Genomic DNA, 25,763 nt, shown 5'->3' with positions numbered 1-25,763 from the left:
GTCCTGTTCTTCTATGCCTGCCAGAAGGACTGAATGGCCACTGTGTGAGACAGGATCCAACAAGGATGTTATGTTCTTACCTTTTTTTTTTAAAGTCTATATTACTATTGAATATCTCCTTATAAATTAATAATATTAATAATGTATAATCACTGTTGAATGTCTTTTTCCATCAGCATCACTGCTGAATGTCTTTTTCCATCAGCATCACTGTTGAATGTGTTTTCCACTTGTTGGGGAGGGTGGTATAGAAATGTGAAAAAAATAAACTATTATACAGAATAAAGAGGACACTTTTTATTGACACTATATTGCTTATAATAAAACAGAACAAAGGTTAAAGGGGAGAAAGAGCTTCATAAAACCATACTCAGGATGAAGATGGATGGAAGTTCCATAAAGACACTGTACTGGTCCAACAAAAATCTTCCAGATAACATACCTTTTGAGAGAGAGTTTGAAGAAGATGAGAGATTAGCAAAGCAAAGTAGATGGGATTAGTGAGGAAGTGAATTTGGGACAAAGTAAAAGGCGAAAGTGAGGAAAGGTTTTGAAAGAAGGGAGAACAAAGTAAGGAATGAGATGAGACAGAAGTGAGTAGAGTGGTTTAAATATGAGGAAAAGGAATTTAATTAGAAGTGAAAACCACTGGCCTGGTACTACCCACAACTAGGGATGTGCAAAAAAAAAAAATCGGAAGTACACGGATTCGGAAGTATAAGGGGGGGGGGGGGAATTCGGAATCCCGTATATTTCTGAATTCCGTAGTCAAAATAGCTGCATATATGGTAGATGCGCGGCTATTTCTGAATATACGGCACCATTATACCCTATGGGCCATTGAAATCAATGGCAAATAGGGTATATTTGAAGCCGCCTGGAGGGGAGGGGGTTTGAGGGAGAGCCCCCAAATTTGCAGGGGACATGCAGGGGACTCTCCCCTACAAACCCCTCAAGTCCCAAAAAGATTGGGCAAGGGGGTCCCATTCCAGGGGCACCCAAAGAGGGTTCCCCTATTCCACCATTATACCCTATGGGCCATTGAAATCAATGGCAAGATAGGGTATAATTAGAGGCTACTGGGGGGCAGGGGGTTTGAGGGAGAGCCCATAAAACTGCAGGGAACCTGCAGGGGACACTCCCCTACAAAACCCCCAAGTCCCAAAAAGATTGGGCCGGGGGTCCCTGTCTTTGGGCTCCCCAAAAGGCCCATTGCCAACAATGATGGGGAAAGCCCAATTAGCCACTTCCTCCACTATAATTGCTGTGGGGAAAGTGGCTCTGGCCAGAGGGGAGTTTGAGGGAGAGGCCCCAAAACTGCAGGGCAGCTTCAGGGGACTCCCCAGCATGAAACCCCCCTGGCCCAAAAAGACTGCACCCATCTGTGGGCACCCCAAAAGGAACACTGCTCCCAATGGTGAGAAAAAACCAATTAGAGCCACTTCCTCACTGTAATTGTTGTGGGAAAAGTGGGAGCAGGAGGTTTTGAGGAGAGCCCCCCAAACTGCTGTGCAGCTTCAGGGCACTGTCCCACACAAAACCCACAAGGCCAAAAAAAAAAAAAAAATTGGACCGGGGGGTCCAAATCCTGGGGCACCCAAAGCCAAACCTAACTTCACACCAGATAATCTCTATAGAACCCAAATGCACTACATCCCTCTATCTACTCTATGAACCCTGCAGGCCTGGAACCAATATAAACCCAGTTGCCAACGTCACTGCCACACAAAACACAATCTGCTCAAGGTCTGCTCTGCAGACCTGGCTGCAGCAAACCCAGATGCCAGCTCTCCAGCCCTGCCCCAAACAACACGGGGAGAGCTGGCCAAGCACAACAAGCCTGCTGGTTCTGGGTCTCTTACCCAGGTGCCAGCTTCCCTGCCACAGAACACACAATCTATAGATGCCAGCTTTCCAGCCCTTCCCCAAACAACATGGGGAGAGCTGGCCAAGCACAACAAGGCTGCTGGTTCTGGGTCTGTCACCCAGGTGCCAGCTTCCCTGCCACAGAACACACAATCTACAGATGCCAGCTCTCCAGCCCTGCCCCAAACAACATGGGGAGAGCTGGCCAAGCACAACAAGCCTGCTGGTTCTGGGTCTCTCACCCAGGTGCCAGCTTCCCCCCCCCCCAAAAAAAAAAAACCAGAACCAGGAATAGGGACAACAGGAGAAGGCCAAGAAACTCAACTGTTAAAAAGTGGCCTTTTAAACAATGAAAACTAGGCCAAACAGCACCCCCCCCCCCAAGAACCAGAACCAGAAAAGAAAAGGAACAACAGCAGCACAACAGAGCAGCAACAAATCAAACACAGAATCCTTTTAAAACAGTAAAAAACTTAACTTTTAACAATACAGGACTTTACCAACCCCTTCCCCCCCCCCAAAAAAACCCTTCACCCTAACCCCAAGAAATCCAAGCCACCCAAATCAGGAAAAGTAAAAGGATACTGAACTTTTAAAAGTCCTCTCACTAAAGTAAGATATGGGCAAATTGGCAAAAAAAAACCCCACTCCAGCAGAACCCCATAACCCCAAATAAGCTAGTACCCACCACCCAAATCTGGACAAGTAAAGGGACTCTGAGTCTTAAAAAGTCCTTTTACCAACTAAAATAAAAACAAGAACCCCAAGACTGTCTTACCTTTTAGACGTCTTCTCTTACTCCAAGCAAGTCTGGTAAGGCTGAGCAGCAGCAGCTGCCTAAGGCCAAGGGCCAGCACAGCACAATCTCTCTCACACACAGACAAAAGAACAACATTGTTGCTGATGGCTGGAGGATCAGCTACACAAAAGCCCTTCAAAGCATACATTTGCAATGCATTTTGCAAATGCATGCTTTGGATTGGCTGCTGGGGCTCCTCTTTCCCCTCCCCCCTCCCTGATCCCAGGGAGGCTGTGGGAGAGGCGGGAAAAAGCTACCAAAGGCGGGAAAGGAGGCAAGCAGCTCCCCTGAGGCTGCAGAAGCCCCTTTCCCACCTTTTGCATTGACTTCCTTATACTTCCAAATATTTATACGGAAGTATGCGGGGAGCTATACTCGGCTCCCGCATAATGGACCCCAATTGGAATCGGCTGTATGCGATTCCATATACAACCGAATCGGGTGATTCGGCGGTTCATTCGGTTCGGCCGAACCGAATGCACACCCCTACCCGCAACCATAGGCCTGACAGAACAGCTCTGTTTTTCAGGCCGAGCAGAATTGTACCAGATTCCACAGGGCCCTGATCTCTCGGAAGATTGTTCAACAAGGCTGGGGCCAGGGCTGAAATGGTCAAACAAAAGAGATAAAGATGGCAGTAGATGACGCAGTGACAAGTAGGAGAGAGTGCTATCATGAACTAATTGTAGCGGTCTACAATGTTAATATTGGTTAGGCTAAAGAAATTCTTGTGTCCTCCCTCTGCTGAAAAGACAAAGAACTGAAAGAACACTAACAGCATGATCATTAAATTATAAAGAGTCCAGAACTGTTTCCCCTTCTTTTTAATAGAGACTGCTTAATGATGCAAAGCCCTGTGAGAATGTTTTGCTTGCCACAGACATTCCTGAAGATAAAGTTGTTAACAGCTCATCTGGGACGGAAGAGTTAAAGAAGCTAAAGGATCTTCTTCATCAACGGGACAATGAAATCAGTATCCTTTCTGAAAGACAACTCATTAAGATTTCGTTCAACTTGGAAATGTCATTGTGTTGCTTGACAAATTTAAGGACTTCTTCCCTACATAGTTTAACTTAAAGGAATATGGGTCCAAAGTTTGCTACTATCTGTAACATGCTGGTTCAATCTCCTTGATGTAAAAATCTTTGTTGCTTGGCTTAGTTCTATCTCAGATCCAGAGTTTTTGGAAACCAAATGTCAAGCAGGTGCCTTTTTTAAGTAATGGAAAAAAGTGATACTATATAAAGAAATATTTATAACCTTTCAAAAAGTTGAATTTCCTGTAATTGTTATTTTTAGCCAAGTGAAATGTTGCTTGGGGGACTACTGGACTTCAGATTTAGATTAAATATAAATCTATATTCAACATGAGGCTCTATACAGTGTATATAAAATATATTGTGCTGCTCACTGTATTGACTCACAGAAAACATAGCTGCAGCTTTGGCATGGTGCAAAATTATTTAGATGTGATAGAAATGTATGAGATTACTCCAACCTATATGTATGCAGGAGAGAAAAATCTAATAGTTTTGAGCTATTTATTTATTTATTTATTCTATAATTTATATCCCGCCCTTCCCACAGAGTGGCTCAGGGCGGCTCACAACAACGACAAAACAATAAAACAAGGTACAAAGTTAATACATTTAAAAGTCAAAACATTTAAAAAACCTAAAAACATTAAAATCTTAACATTAAAACTATCCAGTATATTTCACTAAAATCTGATAAGCTACATTTATCTAGTCGGCATAAGCTAACCGGAAGAGGGTTGTCTTACAGGCCCTGCGGAACTGAGTAAGATCCCGCAGGGCCCTCACCTCTTCCGGCAGCTGGTTCCACCATGTGGGGGCCATTATAGAAAAGGCCCTGTCTCTGGTTGTCTTGAGACGGACTTCCTTGGGCCCGGGGATGGTGAGAAGGTTTTGAGTCCCAGACCTCAGTACTCTCTGGGGAACGTGTGGGGAGAGACGGTCCTTCAGGTAGGCAGGTCCCAGGCCATATAGGGCTTTAAAGGTAATGACCAGCACCTTGTACCGGACTCGGTATGTTATTGGAAGCCAGTGCAGAGCCCGAAGGCCCGGCCGGATGTGCCCCCACCTTGGGAGGCCCAATAACAGCCGGGCCGCGGCGCTCTGCACCAGCTGCAATTTCCGGGTCCGGCACAGGGGCAGCCCCATGTAGAGGGCATTGCAGTAATCCAATCTCGAGGTGACCGTAGCATGGATCACTGTTGCTAGGTCGTCGCGGTCCAGGAAGGGGGCCAACTGCCTTGCCCGTCTAAGATGAAAGAACGCGGACTTGGCAGTGGTTGCTATCTGAGCCTCCATCTTTAGGGACGGCTCCAACAGCACCCCCAGGCTCTTGACCCTGTCCGCCGCCGTCAGCGGCGCACCGTCAAAAGTCGGCAGGGGGATTTCCCCCCCCCGGTCCACGACGGCCCAAACAGAGGACCTCTGTCTTCGCAGGATTCAGTCTCAGTCCACTCCGTCTGAGCCACTCAGCCACGGCCTGCAATGCCCGATCTAGTTTTTCTGGGGCGGAGACAGGTCGGTCGTCCATAAGTAGATAGAGCTGGGTGTCATCAGCATACTGGTGACACCCCAGCCCATACCTTCGGGCAATCTGGGCAAGAGGTCGCATATAGATGTTAAATAACATCGGGGAGAGAACCGCTCCCTGGGGCACTCCACAATTAAGTGTGTGCCTCCGGGATAGCTCCCCCCCAATCGTGACCCTTTGTCCCCGACCTTCAAGGAAAGAGGAAAGCCACTGCAAGGCTAGCCCCTGAATCCCCGCGTCGGCGAGGCGGCAAGTCAGTAACCGATGGTCGACCGTATCGAACGCCGCCGATAGGTCCAACAACATCAGCACTGCCGAGCCACCCCGATCCAGATGCCGTTGAAGGTCATCCACTAGGGCAACCAACACCGTCTCCGTCCCATGACCTGGGCGGAAGCCGGACTGGAGTGGGTCAAGGATGGAAGCGTCCTCCAGGAAAGTCTGTAGCTGCCTCGCCACTGCCCTCTCGATAAGTTTGCCTAGAAAAGGCAAATTTGAGACCGGCCTATAATGTGCTAATTGGGCCGGGTCTAAAGATGGTTTTTTTAGGAGGGGACGGACCACAGCCTCTTTAAGCGGTGCTGGAAAAAGCCCTTCCGTCAGGGATCTGTTTATGATGTCCCGCACAGGATATCTGAGATCCCCTTGGCAAGATTTAATAAGCCAGGAAGGGCACGGGTCCAATTTACAAGTTGTTGGGCGGGCAGCTAAGAGAATCCTGTCAACTTCCTCCAGGCTGAGGGGGCTGAAACCGAAAGCTATCACAAATGTTATAGAATAATTCAGCTTTACATTAGGGTTGCCAGATCCAACTCTGGAAATATCTGGAGACTTTGTGGGTAGAGCTGGGAGACATTCCCATTCCAGATAAATAAATAAAAATACAGCAGTGTAGTTCCCCTGAATATAGTCTTCATTTCCTCCTTTTTTTGCATTCAAATGGTTCCACAGCAGTGGTACTTCCACTAAAATGAAAGTGAACTCTCTCTGTGTCTCTCTCTCTCTCACACACACACACACTCACTCACTCACAAAGCAGCCAAAATAAAGTTTGCATGACCACACTTTTGTGATCTCCCTGGGACAATGGTATAGATAGCTTTACTCACCGGAGTTGCTGAATGTAACAATCTGCTGTATTTCATTCAACCAACCTAAGGAGAGAGAGGTCTAGGGCAGTGATGGCTAACCTTTTCAGCTTGGTGTGTCGAAAATCGGGAAAAAGCGTAGTCTTCCTCGGGTCGCGTGTCACTTCACCATGTCACTTCAAGAAATATCAATAATTTGATGATATTTGCAGCCCCAATAAAGAAAGAGGGTTGCCAAGTCCAATTCAAGAAATATCTGGGGTCTTTGGGGGCAGAGCCAGGAGACTTTGGGGGTGGAGCCAGGAACAAGGGTGTGACAAGCATAATTGAACTCCAAGGGAGTTCTGGCCATCACATTTAAAGGGACAGCACACCTTTTAAAATGCCTTTCTTCCATAGGAAATAATGAAGGATAGGGGCACCATCTTTTGGGGCTCATAGAATTGGACCCCCTGGTCCAATCGTTTTGAAACTTGGGGGGGTATTTTGGGGAGAGGGGGATCCCCTGCCCCCACCTGGGGATTGTAACCCTGCGGGAAAGGGTGTATCTTTTTTCTTCCCGCCTTTTCTCCTCCAGCGCTTGCCAAGGGGGGGGCGACCCAATGCTCCCCTCCCCTTGCTCTTTTGCAACCCACACACAGCCCCCATCGCCCACCCCCTTCCTCCTCTTCCAAGCTGAAAAGGGCAGCTTGTCCTTTAAATCTGAAACCCCGCCTCCGGCAGGCGGCCATGAGAAAGAGCAAGATGTAAAGTGAGAAAGATCATGTTGGTTGCAAAAAAAAAAAAAACAGGACTGGGTGGAGGAGGAGGATGGGGGGGCAGCCCCACAACAGGCCCAAGAGCGACGCCCCCTCAGGCATTGCACCCCACACACACTGCTGCAATGCCATCTCTGCCTCCCCCCCCAGCCGCTCCGTGCAAACAAACGGAAAAAAAACACGCCTGCCTTGCTCCTGCATTTCAAAGCCCCGGCATTGCAAAGGCGCGACCCGCCAAGGAGGGCACTTCTTTCCCCCCCTGCCTCTTTTTTTGCAATGCTCTTTTTTTCTTTCTTGCTGTACCCACCTATTTCCTCAGGCCCCGGGGAGGGCAGGAAAAGGGGGTTGCAAAGCTCGGCCCTGTTGCGAGGAGGAGGAGGCGCGTTTGGCTGCCTCTGCTTTGGGTGGGGGACGGGTTGCGCCAGGAGGCTGTCTCCTCCCACCCCCAGGTCAAGGCGAGGCGCTGGCAGCGTCGGCCAACCTTCCCTCCCACCCCCAACCTTCCCTCCCCCCCCACCCCCGGCCTGGAGCCGGGGAAAGAGGCGGCGGCTGCAGCCCGCTGCGCTGCTGCTGCCTCTTCTCGCCTTCATCTTAGCAGCTGCTGCTCCTCCGAGACGGGCTCAGCAGCCTCCGAAGGACTCGCGGCTCGCCACGCTCCTTGGTTTCCGGTGTGTCAGCCAAATTGCCTCGCGTGTCACCAGTGACACGCGTGTCATAGGTTCGCCATCATGGGTCTAGGGGGTGCAGTTTTCCTCTAGCCCACACTCAGGTTCTAGTTAACTCTTTAGAACTATGCAAACAGCTTCTGAAAGAAATGCATAACCAACAGAGGAATTGGGCTCTCTCACTTCCTCTCTCTCTCACACACGCATGTGGCTCTTCCTGCTTGCTCCCTCCTTGCAGCTTCAGTCTTGCTGAGATTTAAAGGCACAGACACCTTCCAAAACAGAATCAATTGCAAGATTCTGAACCTGTCTAATATCTAAAGGCACATCATGGCTGTTTGGGTGTGGCTTCCTCCTGCTGGCCAGCTGGCAGCAGGGAGGAGCCTGCAAAACCCGGGGATCCCCCGTCTGGACCAGGGGACTGGCAAACCTATTAACCATACTTTTTCTTACCGTGTGTTTGACAAGCTGTGTATGCTATGCAAGTGCAGAATACGGTATCTGACACAATTTAGAATTCTAAAGATCTCTGCTCTTCATTTTTTGTCTTAAGATTAATTTGCATTCATAGTTTGAAAATACAACTTGCTTATAAGCAAGAGATTTTTAAAAGTTCAGAGGAGGACCTTATTTTCCTCATTCGCCTCCTCACTGTGTTTCCACTTTTCTTCATTCTATCCCTTAGCAGCATCTGCAGCCTTTCCGTTTTCTTCCCATCTATCTACCTGCCTTTTTCTGCCCCCTACCTTCAGCTTTCCCTTCCATCCTCCCTCCAGCTTTATATCCCAACCCTCTTTCTCTCCCGTTACTGTACTTGCTTCATTTTCTCCCTCTCACAATTATTTACAGTCCCTCTTCCCTTCCCATTTACTGACACTAAGTGAGGCATGAAATACTTAGGTTATTATCTGAAGTTCCCTAACAATTCTCCAAATGGTCACTGAGATCTCATGATATTGTATGAGACCTCAGTCAACATACTTTTTCTTAACATTGCAGACATTGCTTCTATGATGGTGGGTAGAAGCCCAAAATATTTTTGGGATTTTTAGATTTCAGATTTGTTTTTCAGATTTAGATTTTCAGATTTTCCTTATAATGAATTGTAGATATTTTAGTAAATATGTTAAAGAAGGAAAAACAGAAAGCCCAAAATGCCCTTCTTCACCTCAGTGCTTCTTCAAGGGAGGCCCCAACCTCAGAAAGTTTTCTTATTCAAAAAAGAGTAGAAAATGAGCACATGTTAACTGTCTCTTCAAAACCTAAACCTGATTTTCTTCCCAGGAACACAGGTTAGTACATTTAGTAATATCTACAAATTCAGAATTGGCACATTGTGATGTGGCCTGTTTAAGGCTGAAAGAGTTAGGGTTGCCATTTCTAGGTTGGGAAGTACCTGGAGATTTTGGGAGTAGAGGGTGGGATTTGGGAATGGGAGGGACTTCAGCAGGGTATAATGCCACAATGTCCACCCTCTAAAGCAACTAATTTTTCCAAGGAAACTGATCTTGGTTGCATGGAGTTCAATTGTAATCATGAGAAATCTCAAGGTGTCACCTGGAGCCTGGCGTTGGAAGGATTTCTTAATTGGTGCTTATAGAGAATGTTATGTTATTTTAGTAGTCTTGATAAAGATATTGCGTGGCCTGATATACAGCCACCAACTCTCTTTGTCATATATAATCTTTTCACTGAGAAACATTGATCCAGCATTCTCTATGGAAAAGTTAGCTAAGAAACTACCATCTGTCTGTGAACCAAAATTATGCTTAAAGAGGCTATTTTGTACTTATATGAATGTATCCAAAAACCAACCAATAGCTTGAATTTCTAAAGGGGGTCCCCCCACTTTCGTTTATTAAGAATATAGGAAATAAGCATTATTTTGATGTGCATTCTAGATAATTTATGGTTTAACCCACAGCACTGTCAAAGTACTTGTCCTTAAGAAGAAATCCACTTTGTCAACCACAGGATGAGTTTTACCTTAAACATACTATTGAGTAAAGGCTTTCTGCCCAGTGGAGACCAGAGTGGTGGGGATCTGGAAGGAAGGAATAAAAGGCCTAGCTAGAGCGGGAGGAGTGTTGTCTGGGGAGAGGCTGCAGCTAGGAGAGTTCCCTCATCCTAAGAGGGATGAGTCAATTTGGAATAAAAAGGAGGGAACATATAGTTCAGGAGTGGCTTAACATAAGAGCCAAATAGAATAAATGTTCAATATTTGAGAGCCACAAGACATGAACATCAGATGCTTGAGAGTCGCAAGACAGGAAGGAAGGAAGGAAGGAAGGAAGGAAGGAAGGAAGGAAGGAAGGAAGGAAGGAAGGAAGGAAGGAAGGAAGGAAGGAAGGAAGGAAAATAGATGGAAAGGGGGGAGGGAGAGGTAGAAAGAAAGTAACTTTAACTTCAAATGCAGTCTCCTAGCCACCAGCTTCTTGGCGCTTGGAGAAGTGATTTAAAGAGAGAAATGCCTTCTCCAAGCCAGTTGATGGGGCGGTGGGGGCGTTGAGACCCACACAATATGTGTGAAAGAGCCACATATGACTCCTGAGCTGCAGTTTGGCCACACCTGGTATAGTTAGTTGTGTCAGGGCTTTTATCTTTCTTTGTAGCACCTTTACAGCTTTTTCTTCCCCGCACCCCCCCCCCCCTTCCTTATTGCACTAAAATTTTTAGAAACCACTTGTTTGTTCTTGAGCACTTACAATAAACTTGTTGTTATACTGCCTAGATCCTCATGCCTCTTTGGTCTCAGACAGACCTATACCAAAGTGGTGGCAGCCTGTAGAGGCCCTCCCCGGCCCCCTGCTTCTGGCACTTTTTGTTCTATGTTGTAATAGTTAACATTTCTAAATTTAATATTGGTGACTTAAGTCTTCATTTGATTTATTCTACTCACTGTCTATTTCTAGGTATTTTAGTTATTGTCTAATATTTTAACTTCGTTGTAAATATGGCATCCATGTGTCATAAGTTTTAAAAAATCTGTATCCTTTGTGATCCCACGATCAGCATAGACAAGTGATTTCACTTAATTTTGCATTGGGGTTAGAACTGGCAAAACCCAAAGTCAAAACACCTTTCATCTGTTTTAAAAAAAAATCACTGGATTATCTTGTGCTAGTTATTCTGTTTTAGCCTTTGTTCTGAGAAGCCAGCATGCTTTCGTCGTACAGTGCTAGATTAGATCCTGGATGACTCAGCTTCAAATCTTCAGTCTGCTATGGGAGTTTGCTGGGTGACCTTGACGTAGTTAGCCTATCCTACCTTGCAGGGTACTTGTTACAATGATAAAATGAAAGAAAAGAGAACAATCGTGTAAGCTACTTTTTGGGGAGTACAAATATTTAAATAAATAAAGATAAAATAGAGGTAGAATATTGTATTTTGCCTTTGCTCCTTGGTAAGAATATAATACTAGTTTATACCATAATGACAACTGTAGGTAACAATCCTAAAAATGCTTTTCTGGGAGTAATCCCCATTGAATAAAACAGGACTGAGTAGACTTGTTTAGGATAACTCCCAATATGAATCAAATTGATATGTTCTTGTTATAAATGTCCAAGTACTGCATTTGTAGTTGGTAATATGATATATCAAGTGCATTTATCCAGTCTAAAGGACCTAACAAATGTTTTTTAGTATAATCTGGTCAGACACTAGGATATTTATTCCAATACTGATGTTTTCCATCACAGTAGATTATGGTAGATTTGGGATAAATCAAATATTATTTAAAATAAGAAAATTATAATTCACAGATAATTCAAACTAAAATGATATCCATACTATCATACAAGGAAATAATACTTTTGTATCTGTGGAAAAATTCCAACATTATTCATAAATATGTAAATTCTGCTTGTTACACACAAAGCTGTAAAATGCCCTTTTCTGATTTAAAAAATTTAAGATTTTTCTTTTAAAATCAAATTAAAGTTGTCATTCACTATAGAGCTTCCTTAATGTACAATTACTTGTATTTAAGCAAGAGCAGATTGGAGATGAAAACTTGCCCTTATTGTACTAAAATAATGGGAAAGCCTACATGTTAAACACTAATCTTAAAAACCGTATTGTTCTCTTTAAAATAGCAGTTGTGGTTGTATTTTTACATTTGTTTGAGTATGTGTTCCAAATAGTTACCTGGAATTATTCAGTGCTGTACAAGTCTCTATATGAGTCATTGCATCCTTTAACCATTTGAGATTCTCAAAAAGCAATACTGAGTGCTGAAAGTCATCTGAGTTGAAAGTTCTCATTCAACCACTAGGCAGTATTAAGGCACATTAATAATGCATTGCATGAGGATTGTAAAATGCCATTTATTAATAGATGAGTTGCTAAATAACAATGCCAATTGCTTATGTTAAAAAACACTTTCACTCCTGCAAGTTCCAACTATGGAATATCAGCAAAAACTTCCCCTCCCCCCCACTTTCACTAATTTTTTTTTCCCAAGTTAAACATTTTTATTGAGGTATAAAAGTAGCTTACAATCCATAACACAAGAAGTTTACCGTGAAAATTAACAGAGATAACGTCGTAAGCTTAATAGACAAAATACAGAGCAAAAACAACAACATTTAAAAAACAAAATAAACAAAATACAAACAGAAGGTAATAATAATTATAGTTGTTATAACACAGTATTTAAAAATAAAATAAGATCAGGGAAAGGAAAAAGGAAGATATAATACCCTTTAAGTAACTTGAAATTAACTTGTTAAAAAACAAATTTTATAACAACAGGAAATCCTTATACATTTTATTTTTAGAATAAGAGTTAGCATAAAATGGATCGGTGTCAAGCTTTTCCAGAATGGGAAGCCAAATTGCCAGATATTTAGCGTAGGCTTGGTATGGATCTTTGTGGTCTATGGCTGCCTGAATTTTATCCATTACAATGTGTTCCCAGACCTTAAGTAGCCAGTTGTCAAGTGTCAAATTCGATGTGTTTTTCCAGGACTGCGCGATCGTGGTTTTAGCCGCTGTCAGGAGTTTAACTATCAAGGATTTTTTAGAAGGTGAGAGACGGGTATCAGACCAATGATTAAGAAGTATCCTTGATGGGTCATCTGGGATCAGGACCCCAACTAGGGAGGAGAGATGGGCACAAATTGAGGTCCAGAATGATCTGATTTTAGGGCAGTCCCACCAACAGTGAAAATAAGAGGCTTTGAGCCCACAGTTTCTCCAGCAGTCTGAAGAGCCTAACTGGGTCATATGGGAGAACTGGTTAGGAGTAAGGTACCAACGTGCAATCAATTTAAAGTTTTGTTGAGATATATTTATAATAGTAGATTGTAGGGCATCACTAGCCCATATAGAATCCCATTGGTCGGGGGAAAGGGTGATGCCACAGTCTTTATGCCATTGAGTGGTGTAAGAGGGTAAGGTTGCTTCAAGTTTGGACAATAGGATTCAATACAGCCGTGAAATGAGACTTTTAGGCGTTCTCTCTTCGTGAAAATGAAGAACCAGATATTCGTAGTCAGATGAAGGGCGAGAAAATGAAGAAATCACATTAGGGTCCTGAAGAAAGTGCCTGATTTGAAAGTATTCAAACTAAGGTGCTGGCTTGGTCAAAACTTGGTCTAGGTCATTTTTAGGTAGAAGTTGTTTAGAAGATGAAAGAAGATTAAAGAAAAAAACTTTTGAGGAGTCTCTCCAGACCTTGAAAGAGAAGGGTAGTTGAGCAGGGAGGAAATATTTTTGTCCTACAAAGGATGAGATGGTAGAGAGACCTGGAGCTAGAAAATAACGCTCCGAATCCCATACTGACAAGAGCGCCCTGAGGAATGGGTTCATAAATTGCCACGGTGGGCGTTCATTTTTCTTAAGCCATAGTAGTTCGTAGTATTTCAGTGGGGTAAAGTGAGCTTCCTCTATGGGCGTCCATGGCGGTGGGGGATGTTGGTACAGTATTTTGGTCATCTGGGATAAAATAGTAGCTTTATAATACTTTGCAATGTCGGGAACTGCTAGGCCACCTTTTTGTCTTGATCGACATAAAGTTGAAACTTTGATTCTAGGCTTTTTATATTTCCAGATAAAGGAGGTCAGTATTTGTTGCCAGGATTTTAAGATAGGCTGAGAGATCTCAATAGGAAGAGCCCGAAAGAGATATAAAAACTTGGGGAAAATGAAAGATTTAATTATATGGATTCTTTCCATCCAGGATAATTGCAACTTATCCCATTGCTTTAGCGTGGTAGTAATCTCAGAAGCCGTGGCCGTGTAGTTAGTTTTTAATAGGCCAGCTATGTTTAAGGGAATTTTCAGCCCCAAATAGGACCAATAATCAGAGACCCAATGGAAGGGGTAGTTTGCAATTATGTCTTTTTTAGAAGTATCGGAGATTTTAATTGGGTAGAGAATTGATTTTGAGTGGTTAACTGTAAGACCTGAAAGTTTACTGTAATCAGACAGGAGAGAGGAAACAGCTTTAATAGACTTTAGTGGATTTGTAATATATAAGACTATATCATCGGCAAATAAACTTATTTTGAAAGTAGAATTTTGGACAGTGATACCAGAAAACTCTGAAGAAAGCCGTATCAAATTTGCAAAGGGCTCTATGACCATGGCGAATAACAGTGGTGATAGGGGGCACCCTTGACGAGTTCCTCTTTCTAGGATAAGTGAAGGGGACTGTTGGCCATTAATTTGTATAAAAGCCGATGGACAGGAATACAAAGAATCTATAACCGTTCTGAACCTAGGTCTGAAACCCATATGATATAAGACTTTTTTAAGGAAGAGAGGTTCTACACTATCAAAGGCCTTCTCTATATCTAAAGCAAGAATGCAAGAGTCGTATTGCTGAAAAGTGCAATATTGAATTAGGTTAATTGTTTGTCTAGTATTGTCTGTGATATCGCGATTCGGAATAAAGCCTGATTGGTTGGTGTGAATATAGAGCCCTATGATTGTGTTCAATCTAGCAGTCAAAATGGAAGTAAATATTTTATAATCGTTATTTAGTAAAGAAATGGGGCGGTAAGATTTAACATTTAATGGGTCTTTGTCTTTTTTGGGAATCATAACTATTTTCGCCTGGGACCAGGAGGGAGGCATACAGCCGGAGTCCAGAATGAAATTGCAAACAGTGGTAAGGTGAGGTACCAGGGAAAGATTGAATTTTTTGTAAAATTCTGAAGGTAGTCCATCTCTACCTGGGGTTTTATTGATTTTAGAGGCCTTAATGGCGTCAACAACTTCAAGAGAAGAAATCGGAGAATCTAGAAAGGCTTGGTGTTCGTGGGAGAGTTGGGTAAGGATCTTCTGGTTTTGAAAAAAGTGGTCTATTAGGTGAGAAGGAGGATTGGACGAGGTGTATAGCTGTTGAAAAAACTGATGGAAAGTGTCCAAGATTTTTTTGTTTGATGAGTGTATTTTGCCAGAGTTGTCTCTAAGACATTTAATCTGTCTCTCACCTAACTCTTTCCTGAGTTTCCATGAGAGTAGTTTCAACGAATGGGGGTGGTTATACCAGTATTTTTGTTTCACGAATAGTAGATTTTTTCGAATATTGGATGTTTCCAATAAGTCTAGTTTCTGTCTTTCGAGAACAAGTTTTTGGTAAACTTTATTAGAGCAGGTTTGCTTGTGTTTTTGTTCCAAGTGTTTAATATTGTCTAAAATGAGTTGTTTCAGTTCTAATTTTCTTTTTTTGTAGGCCGAATGCAGGGAAATACACTTGCCTTGCAGAACAGCTTTCATTGCGTCCCACACAATTTCTTTAGAAACCCCACAATCCAGATTGTTTTTAAAATAGAGATTGATCTCTTGCTCTAATTGTGTACAAAATTCTTGGTTCAGAAGGAGTGATTTATTTAATTTCCAATTGAATAAAGGCCTGTCCTGAGAACCAACATGCAGTGTGCACTCCAACCAAGCATGGTCGGAAAGTGTCCTAAGGCCAATATTGGAGTGAGAAACTTGGTTCAATAAGGAGGGAGAAATAAGAAAATAATCAATCCTTGTAAAGGTATTGTGTAGTGCCGAAAAGTAGGTGTAGTCCTTAACCCCCGGGTTATGCAATCTCCAAACATCACATAGGTTAAAATTATGAAGGACAGATTGCATAGGTGCTGGGAGAGAAGTCGGGGGAGAGTGTGGCTTAAATGATCTGTCCCACTTGGGGTCTATGATTTGGTTAAAGTCCCCCCCTATAATGACTGCCCCTTCTTGGAAAAGGGCAAGTTTAGAAAGCGTATCTTTTATAAAGGTAATTTGTGAGGAATTGGGAGCATATAGAGAAACCAAAGTGAAAGGAGAGTCATTGAGTGTACCTTTTATAAAGATATAACGTCCTTGGGGATCGACTTCTTGAGCTGACAAAACGAATCGGGTATTTTTTGAAAGTAGGATGGCGACTCCGCGTGATTTAGAAGAACCGGGAGCTACATACTGTGTATGGAACCATTTAGATCGAAGTATGGTGGAGCTTGCCGACCTAATGTGAGTTTCTTGTAGAAAAAGAAGATCAGGTTGTAATTTGGTCAAAGCAGAAGAAAGCCGCTTGGCTTTAATAATGTTGTTGAGACCTCTACAGTTAAGAGAAATTAGCTTTAAGTCAGACATAATTTAGGTACATTAAAGTAAAAAAAAACATTGTTAAAATCCATATAACGCCTGCAGAACCCGGACTGGGGCTCAGTATAACAATGATGAAAAAAAAAATAGAATAAACAGGTGACAATGACCAGATTTCCCTTGTTCTCAAAACACAGAATAAACAAAGAGAGAACATTGGGGTGGGAGTACCAGGATTGGTGACCTGGCTGCCAAAGTCTAGGTTCACAACAACAACCATATTTGTCTGAACCAAATTGAACAAACACAAAACACTTTTCAGTATAAATGTAAAAATTTCCAAAAACCTAAACACCGCTAAAGGGATCCACTGTGTTCGAGGGTCGTGGCCAGAATATACCAGGACATACCAGTGCTGGTCAAAAGGCACCGTCTGAAGAGGGCCATAAATAAACACCAGTAAAAGGTACCTTTTCCCTTTGAAAAAACAAATCAACAATATTAACAACATAAATCTTACCAAACTGTTCATTGTTTCCTACCAGGAAACAATGCAACTTTACTCAGTATATAAGAAATATACAATCTAATATGAAGGGAGCAAAAGGAAGGAACATCCTGGCTGTTCCCTTAACAATGTGACATAATAAGAGGAAAGAAAAACCCCGCTCCCTTAAACCAGAACAAGATGGCATGGGCAGTGCAAATACGACTGTTCAGTAGCAGGAGATGGAAGTAACAGGAGGTGAACTGAACGTCCATGAAGAAGTCAGCGTCGTCTTCTTGGCTTGAAAGAAAATGGTGGGTTAGTTGAACGAGATGAAGTAGCCCCACCTGAGTCAGGAGATGAAGGAGAGTCAATGTTTAGTTGTTTAAGGAGATCACAGCCGGAGGTGAAGTCAGAAGCTGTTAGCCGAAGGCCCTGGTGAACAACCAGTATCTGGATAGGAGAAGCCCAGCGAAAGCGTATTTTGTGTTCAAATAGTGAATTTAGAATCGGCTTCATTTCTTTCCTATGCTGCAGGGTTTCTGGTGAAAGATCAGCTAGAACCAAGATCTTTTTGCCCTTGTAGAGTAGACCCTCTTCAGATCGGGCTCTCTGTAAAATCAGGGTTCTGGTCCTGGAGTCTGGAACCGTGGCAAGTATGTCTCTTGAAAAGTCTTTTGACTTGGGCTGTAATGCCCCCAGACGGTAGGCAGAATCAATAAGAGGGGCGACTCCATCTTGGAGGTGGAGGGCTGAAGCAAGCCACGAGGCTAAGAAGGTTTTTACCTCCTGATTCTCTTCCGCCTGTTCTGGCAGGCATCTAAATTTCAGGTTGGCAGCCCTTAATCTGTTATCCAGGTAAAGCACCTTCTCATGGAGCCATAAGTCTGAGCTTTGCAGGGCTTGTACAGCCTCGTGGGCCACCGTAGCCATTTCCAGCGCTGAGTCTGCAGTTTGAGTGACTGCTGAAAGTGTTTCATTATTTTTTTTTAGTTCTAATTGCAAGGGGGTAATAGCTTTGCTGATCTTCTCCCCCATTGTGACCCCTATTGAGACCTCCAAGCGTGAAATCGCCTCTTGAAATGTTTGGGTCGTTAATAGAGAGCCCTCTTCCTGAGCAGGGCCGGGGGAAGGGCTGGACGCCATTTCAGAGAGAGGTAAGGGCCCGGGGCTCGTTGGAAGAAAGTTTAATACCTGCTGCGTCGGTGTGGCTTTCGCAGGAGTTTTCTTGGCTGCCTTGGTGTTCCCTGCAGTTCGTTTGCCCATGCCAGGTGAAAGAAATGGTTGGGAACGGGAGCGGGAGAAGCAGGAAGGGACTGTGAGCCGGGAGCCACTGCTTCAAGCGTCCGCCATCTTCCGCGTCGCCGCCTCAAGCCCCACTTTCACTAATTAACAACTGGTGCATTTCTAGAATTTAATATATTTATTATGAGGCAATGTTACTTAAATGGGATCTGGAGACCTCCAGGCCTTCCATGAGCCCTTTGTAAGGACAGAGGGCAGCACTTTCTTACACCCAAAATATGAAAACAATAACCTCTAATTTTTCTAGGAATGCTACCAGGGATTTTCTGCAATGAAGGGGGGCAGGGAGTAAGAATCAAGTTCCCTCTTTTTTGAAGGCTGGAAGCTCATAAAGCCATTACCATTTACACCCACCTTGCCCCGTGGTGCAAAGTGATAAAGCTTCAGTACTGCAGTCCGAGCTCTCTGTTCACGACCTGAGTTCAATCCCGGTGGAAGCTGGGTTCAGGTAGCCAGCTCAAGGTTGACTTAGCCTTCCATTCTTCCAAGTTTGGTAAAATGAGTACCCAGCTTGCTGAGGGGGAATTGTAGATAACTTTGAAAGGCAATGGCAAACCACCCCGTAAAAAGTCTGCTGTGAAAACATCATGATGCAACGTCACCCCAGAGTCAGAAATGACTGGTGTTTGCACAGGGGACTACTTTTACCTTTTAAGCTTCCAGATTATCTCAGACCACTAGTCAGAAAATGCACTGATTGGCTGCTTAGAACTGATAGCTCAGTCCTGGAAACTATAACTGGCTGGTTAATATTAAGGAAGCATAGTGCTAACAGAATTATCATAGTTATTTCAACTATAAAATAGAACAAGTTTCTAGTGTGTTTTCCAGTGCAAAAGAATAGAAATAGATATCATTGTATAAACCCATATAGACAGTAAAACCATTGGCCATTTAAGTTCAGGAACTATGTGGTGCTGGACTTCTGCTGTTTCTGTGAGTAACTTTGAAAGGTTTTCTAGATCCCTTCCTGCTCATCTTCAGCTGGGTTTTTAAGTTGTGGCTGTATGGGATAGCTACCCTCTGAGACCTGGCCTTGCAGACCACATAAAAGGAAAGGCCTCATGGTCTTAATCACAACAAACACAAAAATGGATGGAGTAAGTGTGTTCATTATTACAGTATGTTTAATTCTAAATTAATACAGTGTAGATGTTACTGTTACTAGTACTACATCAGTAGCTCACACGGGGCACTCCAAGTTAATCAGCAGCCAGCCATACAGTTGCACAGAGCCAATGTTAATATATTTATATTTATTTGCAAGGTTTATATCCATTTTGCTGCCCAAGTGCCTAAAAATAGCAGTATAAAATATTTCATTAAATGAGTTAAAATTAATTAACATTTATTTATATAAAAACAGGAAAACATCAATTAAAAACATAGAGCTGGAAGGAGGGATAATTGAAGTGATGCCAGACAAAACAAAAGGTCTTTACCCACTAGTAGAAGACACTGATAAAACATCACATTTAAAGGGACCGCATACCTTTTAAATGCCTTCCCTGCATTGGAAATAATGAAGGATAGGGGCACCTTCTTTGGCGGCTGATAGAATTGGACCCCTTGGTCCAATCTTTTTGAAACATGGAAGGTATTTTGACAAAAGGCACCAGATGCTATGCTGCAAATTTGGTGCCTCTATCTCAAAAAAACAGCCCCTCCCCAAGCCCCAGATACCCATGGATTAATTCTCCATTATATCCTATGGGAATTGGTCTCCATAGGGCATAATGGAGTGCCCAGCTGACATTTCCCTCCTCCCCTTTCTGATGACCCTAAAGTGGGGGGAGGGCCTCCAAACCGGGGGATCCCCTGCCCCCATCTGGGGATTGGCAACTACGTCTGGGTGACATCATCACACCAGGTACACTGCATGACAACAGTGGGCAGGGGGCAGCAGTAGAGATGCCAGAACACTTAAGTGCTCTTCCAGAGTGGTTTGATGCTCCCCAATAGCCTTTGGATGACCATCTAAAACAGTGCAGACATATCATGGTATGGTAACTAGAATACTAGATTTTGACTGGAAAGATCAGGATTCAAATCCCTTCTACAAAATCTACTGGGTGACCTTGGTTGGCACTATCTCTCAGACTAACCCACTTCATAGGACTGTTGTAAAGATAAAATGGGGACTGGAGAACCCTAAGTACACTACCCTGAATTCTAAAGAAAACAGGTAGAATCTAAATCTTAAAAGTAAATAATAACAGCTCCAAAGCCCTCTGAAATAAAACTGACTCTTAAATTCTGAGTGTTATTATTTCTTGGATTGTTGGTTCATGTTGGCTGCAGCTATATCTTTTTTCTAGTTTATGTTGTTTTTTTGATGCTGTGTTTTATGCTTTTTAAATTATAGCTTAATATATTTCTGAATGAAAAATTCTTTCTGAATTAAAAATTAGGGTGCAGGTATATGCCATTTTTACATTATAAAGTGTAATAAAGAAGCATCCGAATAAATGGAGAAATCATTGAAGACCTAACATTTATTGATTTGTATACCACAGAAGCCAGGCAATCTTTTTTTCAAATATTTTATTTTATTTATTTTTATTTAATGAACTTATATCCCGCCCTTCTCACCGAAGTGTCTCAGGGCGGCTCACAACATAATGATTCATACAATTCCATTTAAAACATTTACAGATACAATAAAAGCATAGTTAATAAAACAAGATTAAATAAAGCCAGCGGTCTATAAGAGCATTTTGTTCCATCCAAAGATGTTCCATCCAAAGTATCAGTTAGGTGTTATAGGCCTGCCGGAAGAGGGCTGTCTTGCAGGCCCTGCGGAACTGCCCTAGGTCCCGCAGGGCCCGCACCTCCTCCGGCAGCTGGTTCCACCAGTAAGGTGCCGCTGTTGAGAAGGCCCGATCCCTGGTGGATTTTAGGCGGGCCTCCTTTGGCCCAGGGACTACCAGCAGATTTTGTGAGCCGGAACGTAGTACTCTCTGGGGAACGTGTGGGGAGAGACGGTCCCTCAGGTAGGCAGGTCCTAGGCCATACAGGGCTTTAAAGGTAATGACCAACACCTTGTACTGGACTCGGAATGTTACTGGCAGCCAGTGCAGATCCCGGAGCCCCGGCCGAATATGCAAGAAGTCAGTTTAACCCCATGCTGATACTACTTTAATTGAGAACATGTGACTAACACTTACATGTCTATCTGTTCTAGTTCTCGTATTGCACTGCTTTAAGAAGGCTTCTGTCTACCAACCTAGTGTAATTTGAGATTGTCTCACACTTTGTTACCAGTAAATATCTTGGGCTGATAAAAGAAATACCTTGCGTTTGAACTAGTAATACAGAACTCCCTTGTAGAGCCATTTGTGTCAAGTTAGAATTGGAATGGATTAACAATTTACATGCATTAACAATTTATGATAGTAATATCTAACTATTCATTTAACAATAGCATATGCTATTAAACATACATTTCAGTTGTATATAAAATTGAATTGTTTATGAAATGTCAGCTTTTTATTAATAGTGTTTCTTAGGATCAGATTATTAATAGTGTTTCTTAGGATCAGATTGGTGTAAATAGTCATTACTTTCCATAGATAAGCCTATTTTGTTCTGCACCATTCAATTTGATCATTCCACTGCTAAATCTAAAGACAATTACAGTTTTTAAAATATTATATGGAAAGGGGTAAACCTTCAAGATAGGAGGTAGTAATTTTGATCCTTGGTTCTGAAAAGCATGGAGAGTCTAAGGCTTTCAGAAAATGTACTTTCTAATTGAAGCTTCTTTACCTCCTGTCCAGATCTCCTGACTGAAAGAATCAAAATCTGTACAAACTAGAAATCATAACTAACTGGAATTTCAGATTCTGAGAACACCGTATCTTAAGTTTCCTATATAAGGAACAAAATAATTTGATCGACTACATTTATACCCCATCTTTATTTACTTCATTTATACTCTACTCCAATGGGGATCCAGAATGGCTCATATTATTGTCCTCTACTACATTTTATCTTCAGAACAGTCCTGTGGGGTAGGTTGGACTGAGAGTATGTGACTGGCCCAAGGATACTCAGCAACCTTACATTGTAGAGTAGGGATATGAATCTCAGTCTCCCAGAGCCTAGTCTGACACCAGACCACAATATTAACCCAAAAACAGTCTTGTAAAGCGACCCAGGATAAATGAATAGAAGCAAAGCATTAGCAAGACACTGCAGTCACAGAAGTATAATTTAAAAAGAGAAAATTGATTCATTATAAAAAGATCATCAGAACTGATAAAGCACTCAAAAGCAAAAGGAAGAAAATTAAATGGTGAAAGGTGTCAATTTAGAATACTAATATTACCCCTTGACAGCTGTCAGATGGTTAGAACAGATAAAAGGAGGTACTTCTTCACCCAAAGGGTGATTAACATGTGGAATTCACTGCCACAGGAGGTGGTGGTGGGTTAGATAAAAATATGGAGGGGGTTAGATAAAAATATGGAGCAGAGGTCCATCAGTGGCTATTAGCCACAGTGTGTATATATATATGTATATGTGTGTGTGTGTGTGTGTGTGTATATATATATATATATATATATATATATATATATATATATATAAATAAATTTTTGGCCACTGTGTGATACAGAGTATTGGACTGGATGGGCCGTTGGCCTGATCCAACATGGCTTCTCTTATGTTCTTATGATACTAGTAGGTTTGGATCTGGCACCTTTGCTGCCATCTCCATTCCCATGGCGCTGGGACTGCAAACATAGGGTCATCCTTTTGGGTTCACTAAATTGTTGTTTACCCAATAAAGGAAGATTGTAAACCATAATTCATTTATTATATCACAGAAATGTCTACTTTTGACTAATGACGTTAGTTTTGACTAACAGCCAGTGCAATTCTAAACAGTTACATCCTTCTAAGTCTACTGAAATCAGTGAGTTTAGAAGAGGGTTCAAGATTGTGCTGTAATGGAAGTCCTAGTGCTTTAATTCTTATTCAGCCATAACTAGATTTTGCTGGATCAGGACCCATGTTGATCCATGAAAAAGATGTATCTGTTTATGCTGATTTTCATTTACTTCTTTTCCCTCTCATATTGCACTTTCATTATTTTTATGCCACCTGGACTTTAATTTTAGTTTAAGTTAGGATGGATCTTATGAATCCATTTTTTTAAAAAAATTATTGTGAAATTGAATTTTTTTCATTTCTTATAAATGCCTATTTTAATATCTGATATTTGCAGAGAGATAAAAAATGTCTTCTTGTTGTCCGTAGTCTGTCCTGAAAACTATTGGCAAAATTTACAAAGCTCACAGCTCATTTAAAAAAAGTAAACTTATAAAGATTCTTAAATTTAAAATGCCTCAGTACTGTATACCTGTCAGGCAACTGAAAGCTGACTGTTTTGTCTAGATTGAAAAGAAATCAAATTATTCTCCCCCCCCCCCCGCCCCCACCGTACTTGGAAGTGATCTGTTACAGATTTAATTTCTACTGTTTTCTTCCCCACTTGATTAATTCTCTTTGGTATCCTTCTTATCTATTTCCAATTGACTCATAAAAGACTCTGGGCAAAGCAGGGAGAATAGAGTGAGCTCATCATTTGATGGTAACAACTCTTCCTGGAATGAAGAGCTGAAAATACTGAAAGCAACCTTTTCCAGATGGATCAAATGTGTTATTCTAGAATCCAGGAAGAAAGCTGGAAAAACATGACCTTCAAGTCTCAGAACACGTTTAGTGAGATCTGACTGCACATCTTGATCAGAAATAAATATACCAAGGAGGTCTGCAAAGAGGCCATTGGCAAGCCTCTCCAACTTTCATAAAACGCTAAGGGTAGACCACCTATCTTTATCATCTGCTTTCTTTGGCTGTTAAATTTTATTATCTGCCATAGATTTTAAAATAATTAAACTCTTTTGCTTCTCCTCTGTCTTCTCTTTCTCACATTGTGGCACAAAGTTACAGAGGTTGCCCATTGCATGTTCTGAATCACATACTAATGGAAGAACACAGGGAACTGTGTGTTCATAGAGTTTAGGAACAAAAGGTTTCCCTGTTGCAATGGAGCCATGGTTTTTAAGAATAAGCAGCTTAATTTTTTCTTCACAGATACTGGTTGTACAAGAGTCTAATTTTTACTTTGCTCCTCCCCAGTTCAAATTGTCAGCAGTTGGCATGTTTGAGCATTTCCTGACTTCATAGCACTGGTGGGACCACAATAGTCAGTAAATGCTCAATCATGCCAGCTGCTGACACTCAACGTGAACTGAGGAGGAACCAAGGGAAAATTACTCTCTTGTACAACCAGTATTCCCTGTTCCCTGGAAAATCAGATGCTGAAGCTCAAATACTTTGGCCACCATATGAGAAGAGAGCATTCACTGGAGAAGATCCTGATGCTGGGAAAGACAGAATGCAAAAGAAGAAGGGGACAGCAAAAGATGAGATGGCTGGACAGCGTTACTGATGTAACGAACATGAATTTGAGCAGACTTTGGAGGATGGTGGAATACAGGAGGGCCTGGCATGACTTTGTCCATGGGGTCGCAAAGAGTCAGACTTGACTGTGTGACTGAACAACAACCAGTATTTGTGAGATCCAGTGTGGTGTAGTGGTTAAGAGTGGTTAAGTATGGTGCAGTGGTTAAGAGTGGATTCTAATCTGGAGAACCGGGTTTGATTTCCCACTCTTCCACATGCAGCCAGCTGGGCGATCTTGGGTCAGTCACAACTCTCTCAGAGCTCTCTCAGCCCCACCTACCATACAGGGTGTCTGTTGTGGGGAGATAAAGGAAGTGTAATTGTAAGCCACTCCAATACTACTTTGGGTAGTGAAGGGTGGGGTATAAAACCAACTCTTCTTCACCTGTTGGAGCCATTAAACTAAATGCTGATTATGGGCCTTATTGAGTTTGCTCCTATGCTCAGTCTTTCCTGTCCTTGAAATGGCCAGTTGGCAGCTTCTGAAGTTGCAGTGATAAGCAAATTAGCTGAGCTGACAGAAGTCTGCTGCTCAACCTTGCAGGCCACTGGCTAATGTTGGGGTGTCATTTCAGAGCCCCCCCCCCCAAGCATTGCCTCTTGAGCAGGTTGTAGAAGAGCTATGGACAGCCAGGTAAGGATAAAAGCATCCATGTGGCATTGGTTGTGGGGATGGGGGATGATAATTGAAATTCAGAATAATTACTTGGTCCATTAGCACCTTAAAGATTTTAAAAAATTGTGGTAGGGTATGAACTTTTGTGTCATTGCTTATTTCTTCAGATACACTTCTTCAGATACTGCTACAGACAGACACAGGCACCCATCTTAACCTGGTCCATGTATGTATTAGGGGAGGAGTAGGGGTTTCTTACCCAGCACGCTCACAAGAGAGTAGAGCTGGCCCTCCCCTCAACTTAATGCACAGGAGCAATTTCTTAAATAGGGCAGTATGTCCTCAGTTACAGGTAGGGCAGTACAGAATGATCTCCCATTTTGATTTATATGTCAAAAGTATTGCTTTCATAGAGGTGAGACTATTATTTTGATCTTCTTACGGAGCCATTTGATTCCTCTGGCTGCTGCTTTGGCTTCATTTTTACTGGCTGGGGTATCTTTCTAATGTGATTCCAGCAAATTATTATGTTATCTACATGTAGACATCACTGGGGCAAATAGAGTAATGGAACTCCTTGTGCTTCATGCACCAAT

General features: G+C 42.5%; 1 protein-coding gene across 1 annotated transcript in view; it reads left to right on the top strand.

Annotated features, from left to right (window-relative positions):
• Positions 1–25,763, top strand: part of KIF6 (kinesin family member 6) — a 410,723-nt gene that overhangs the window by 138,634 nt on the left and 246,326 nt on the right. Inside the window, exons 12-13 of the mRNA XM_060245036.1 lie at positions 3,497–3,638; positions 8,851–9,033. Of these exons, the coding sequence (XP_060101019.1) occupies positions 3,497–3,638; positions 8,851–9,033 (325 nt within the window). The remainder of the gene's footprint in view (positions 1–3,496; positions 3,639–8,850; positions 9,034–25,763) is intronic.

This window comes from Heteronotia binoei, chromosome 1, assembly GCF_032191835.1.
Source record: "Heteronotia binoei isolate CCM8104 ecotype False Entrance Well chromosome 1, APGP_CSIRO_Hbin_v1, whole genome shotgun sequence".
In the NCBI taxonomy this organism is placed as follows: domain Eukaryota; kingdom Metazoa; phylum Chordata; class Lepidosauria; order Squamata; family Gekkonidae; genus Heteronotia; species Heteronotia binoei.
The sequence above is the reverse complement of the archived record's forward strand: the minus strand, read 5'-3'. Positions and strand labels throughout refer to the sequence as shown.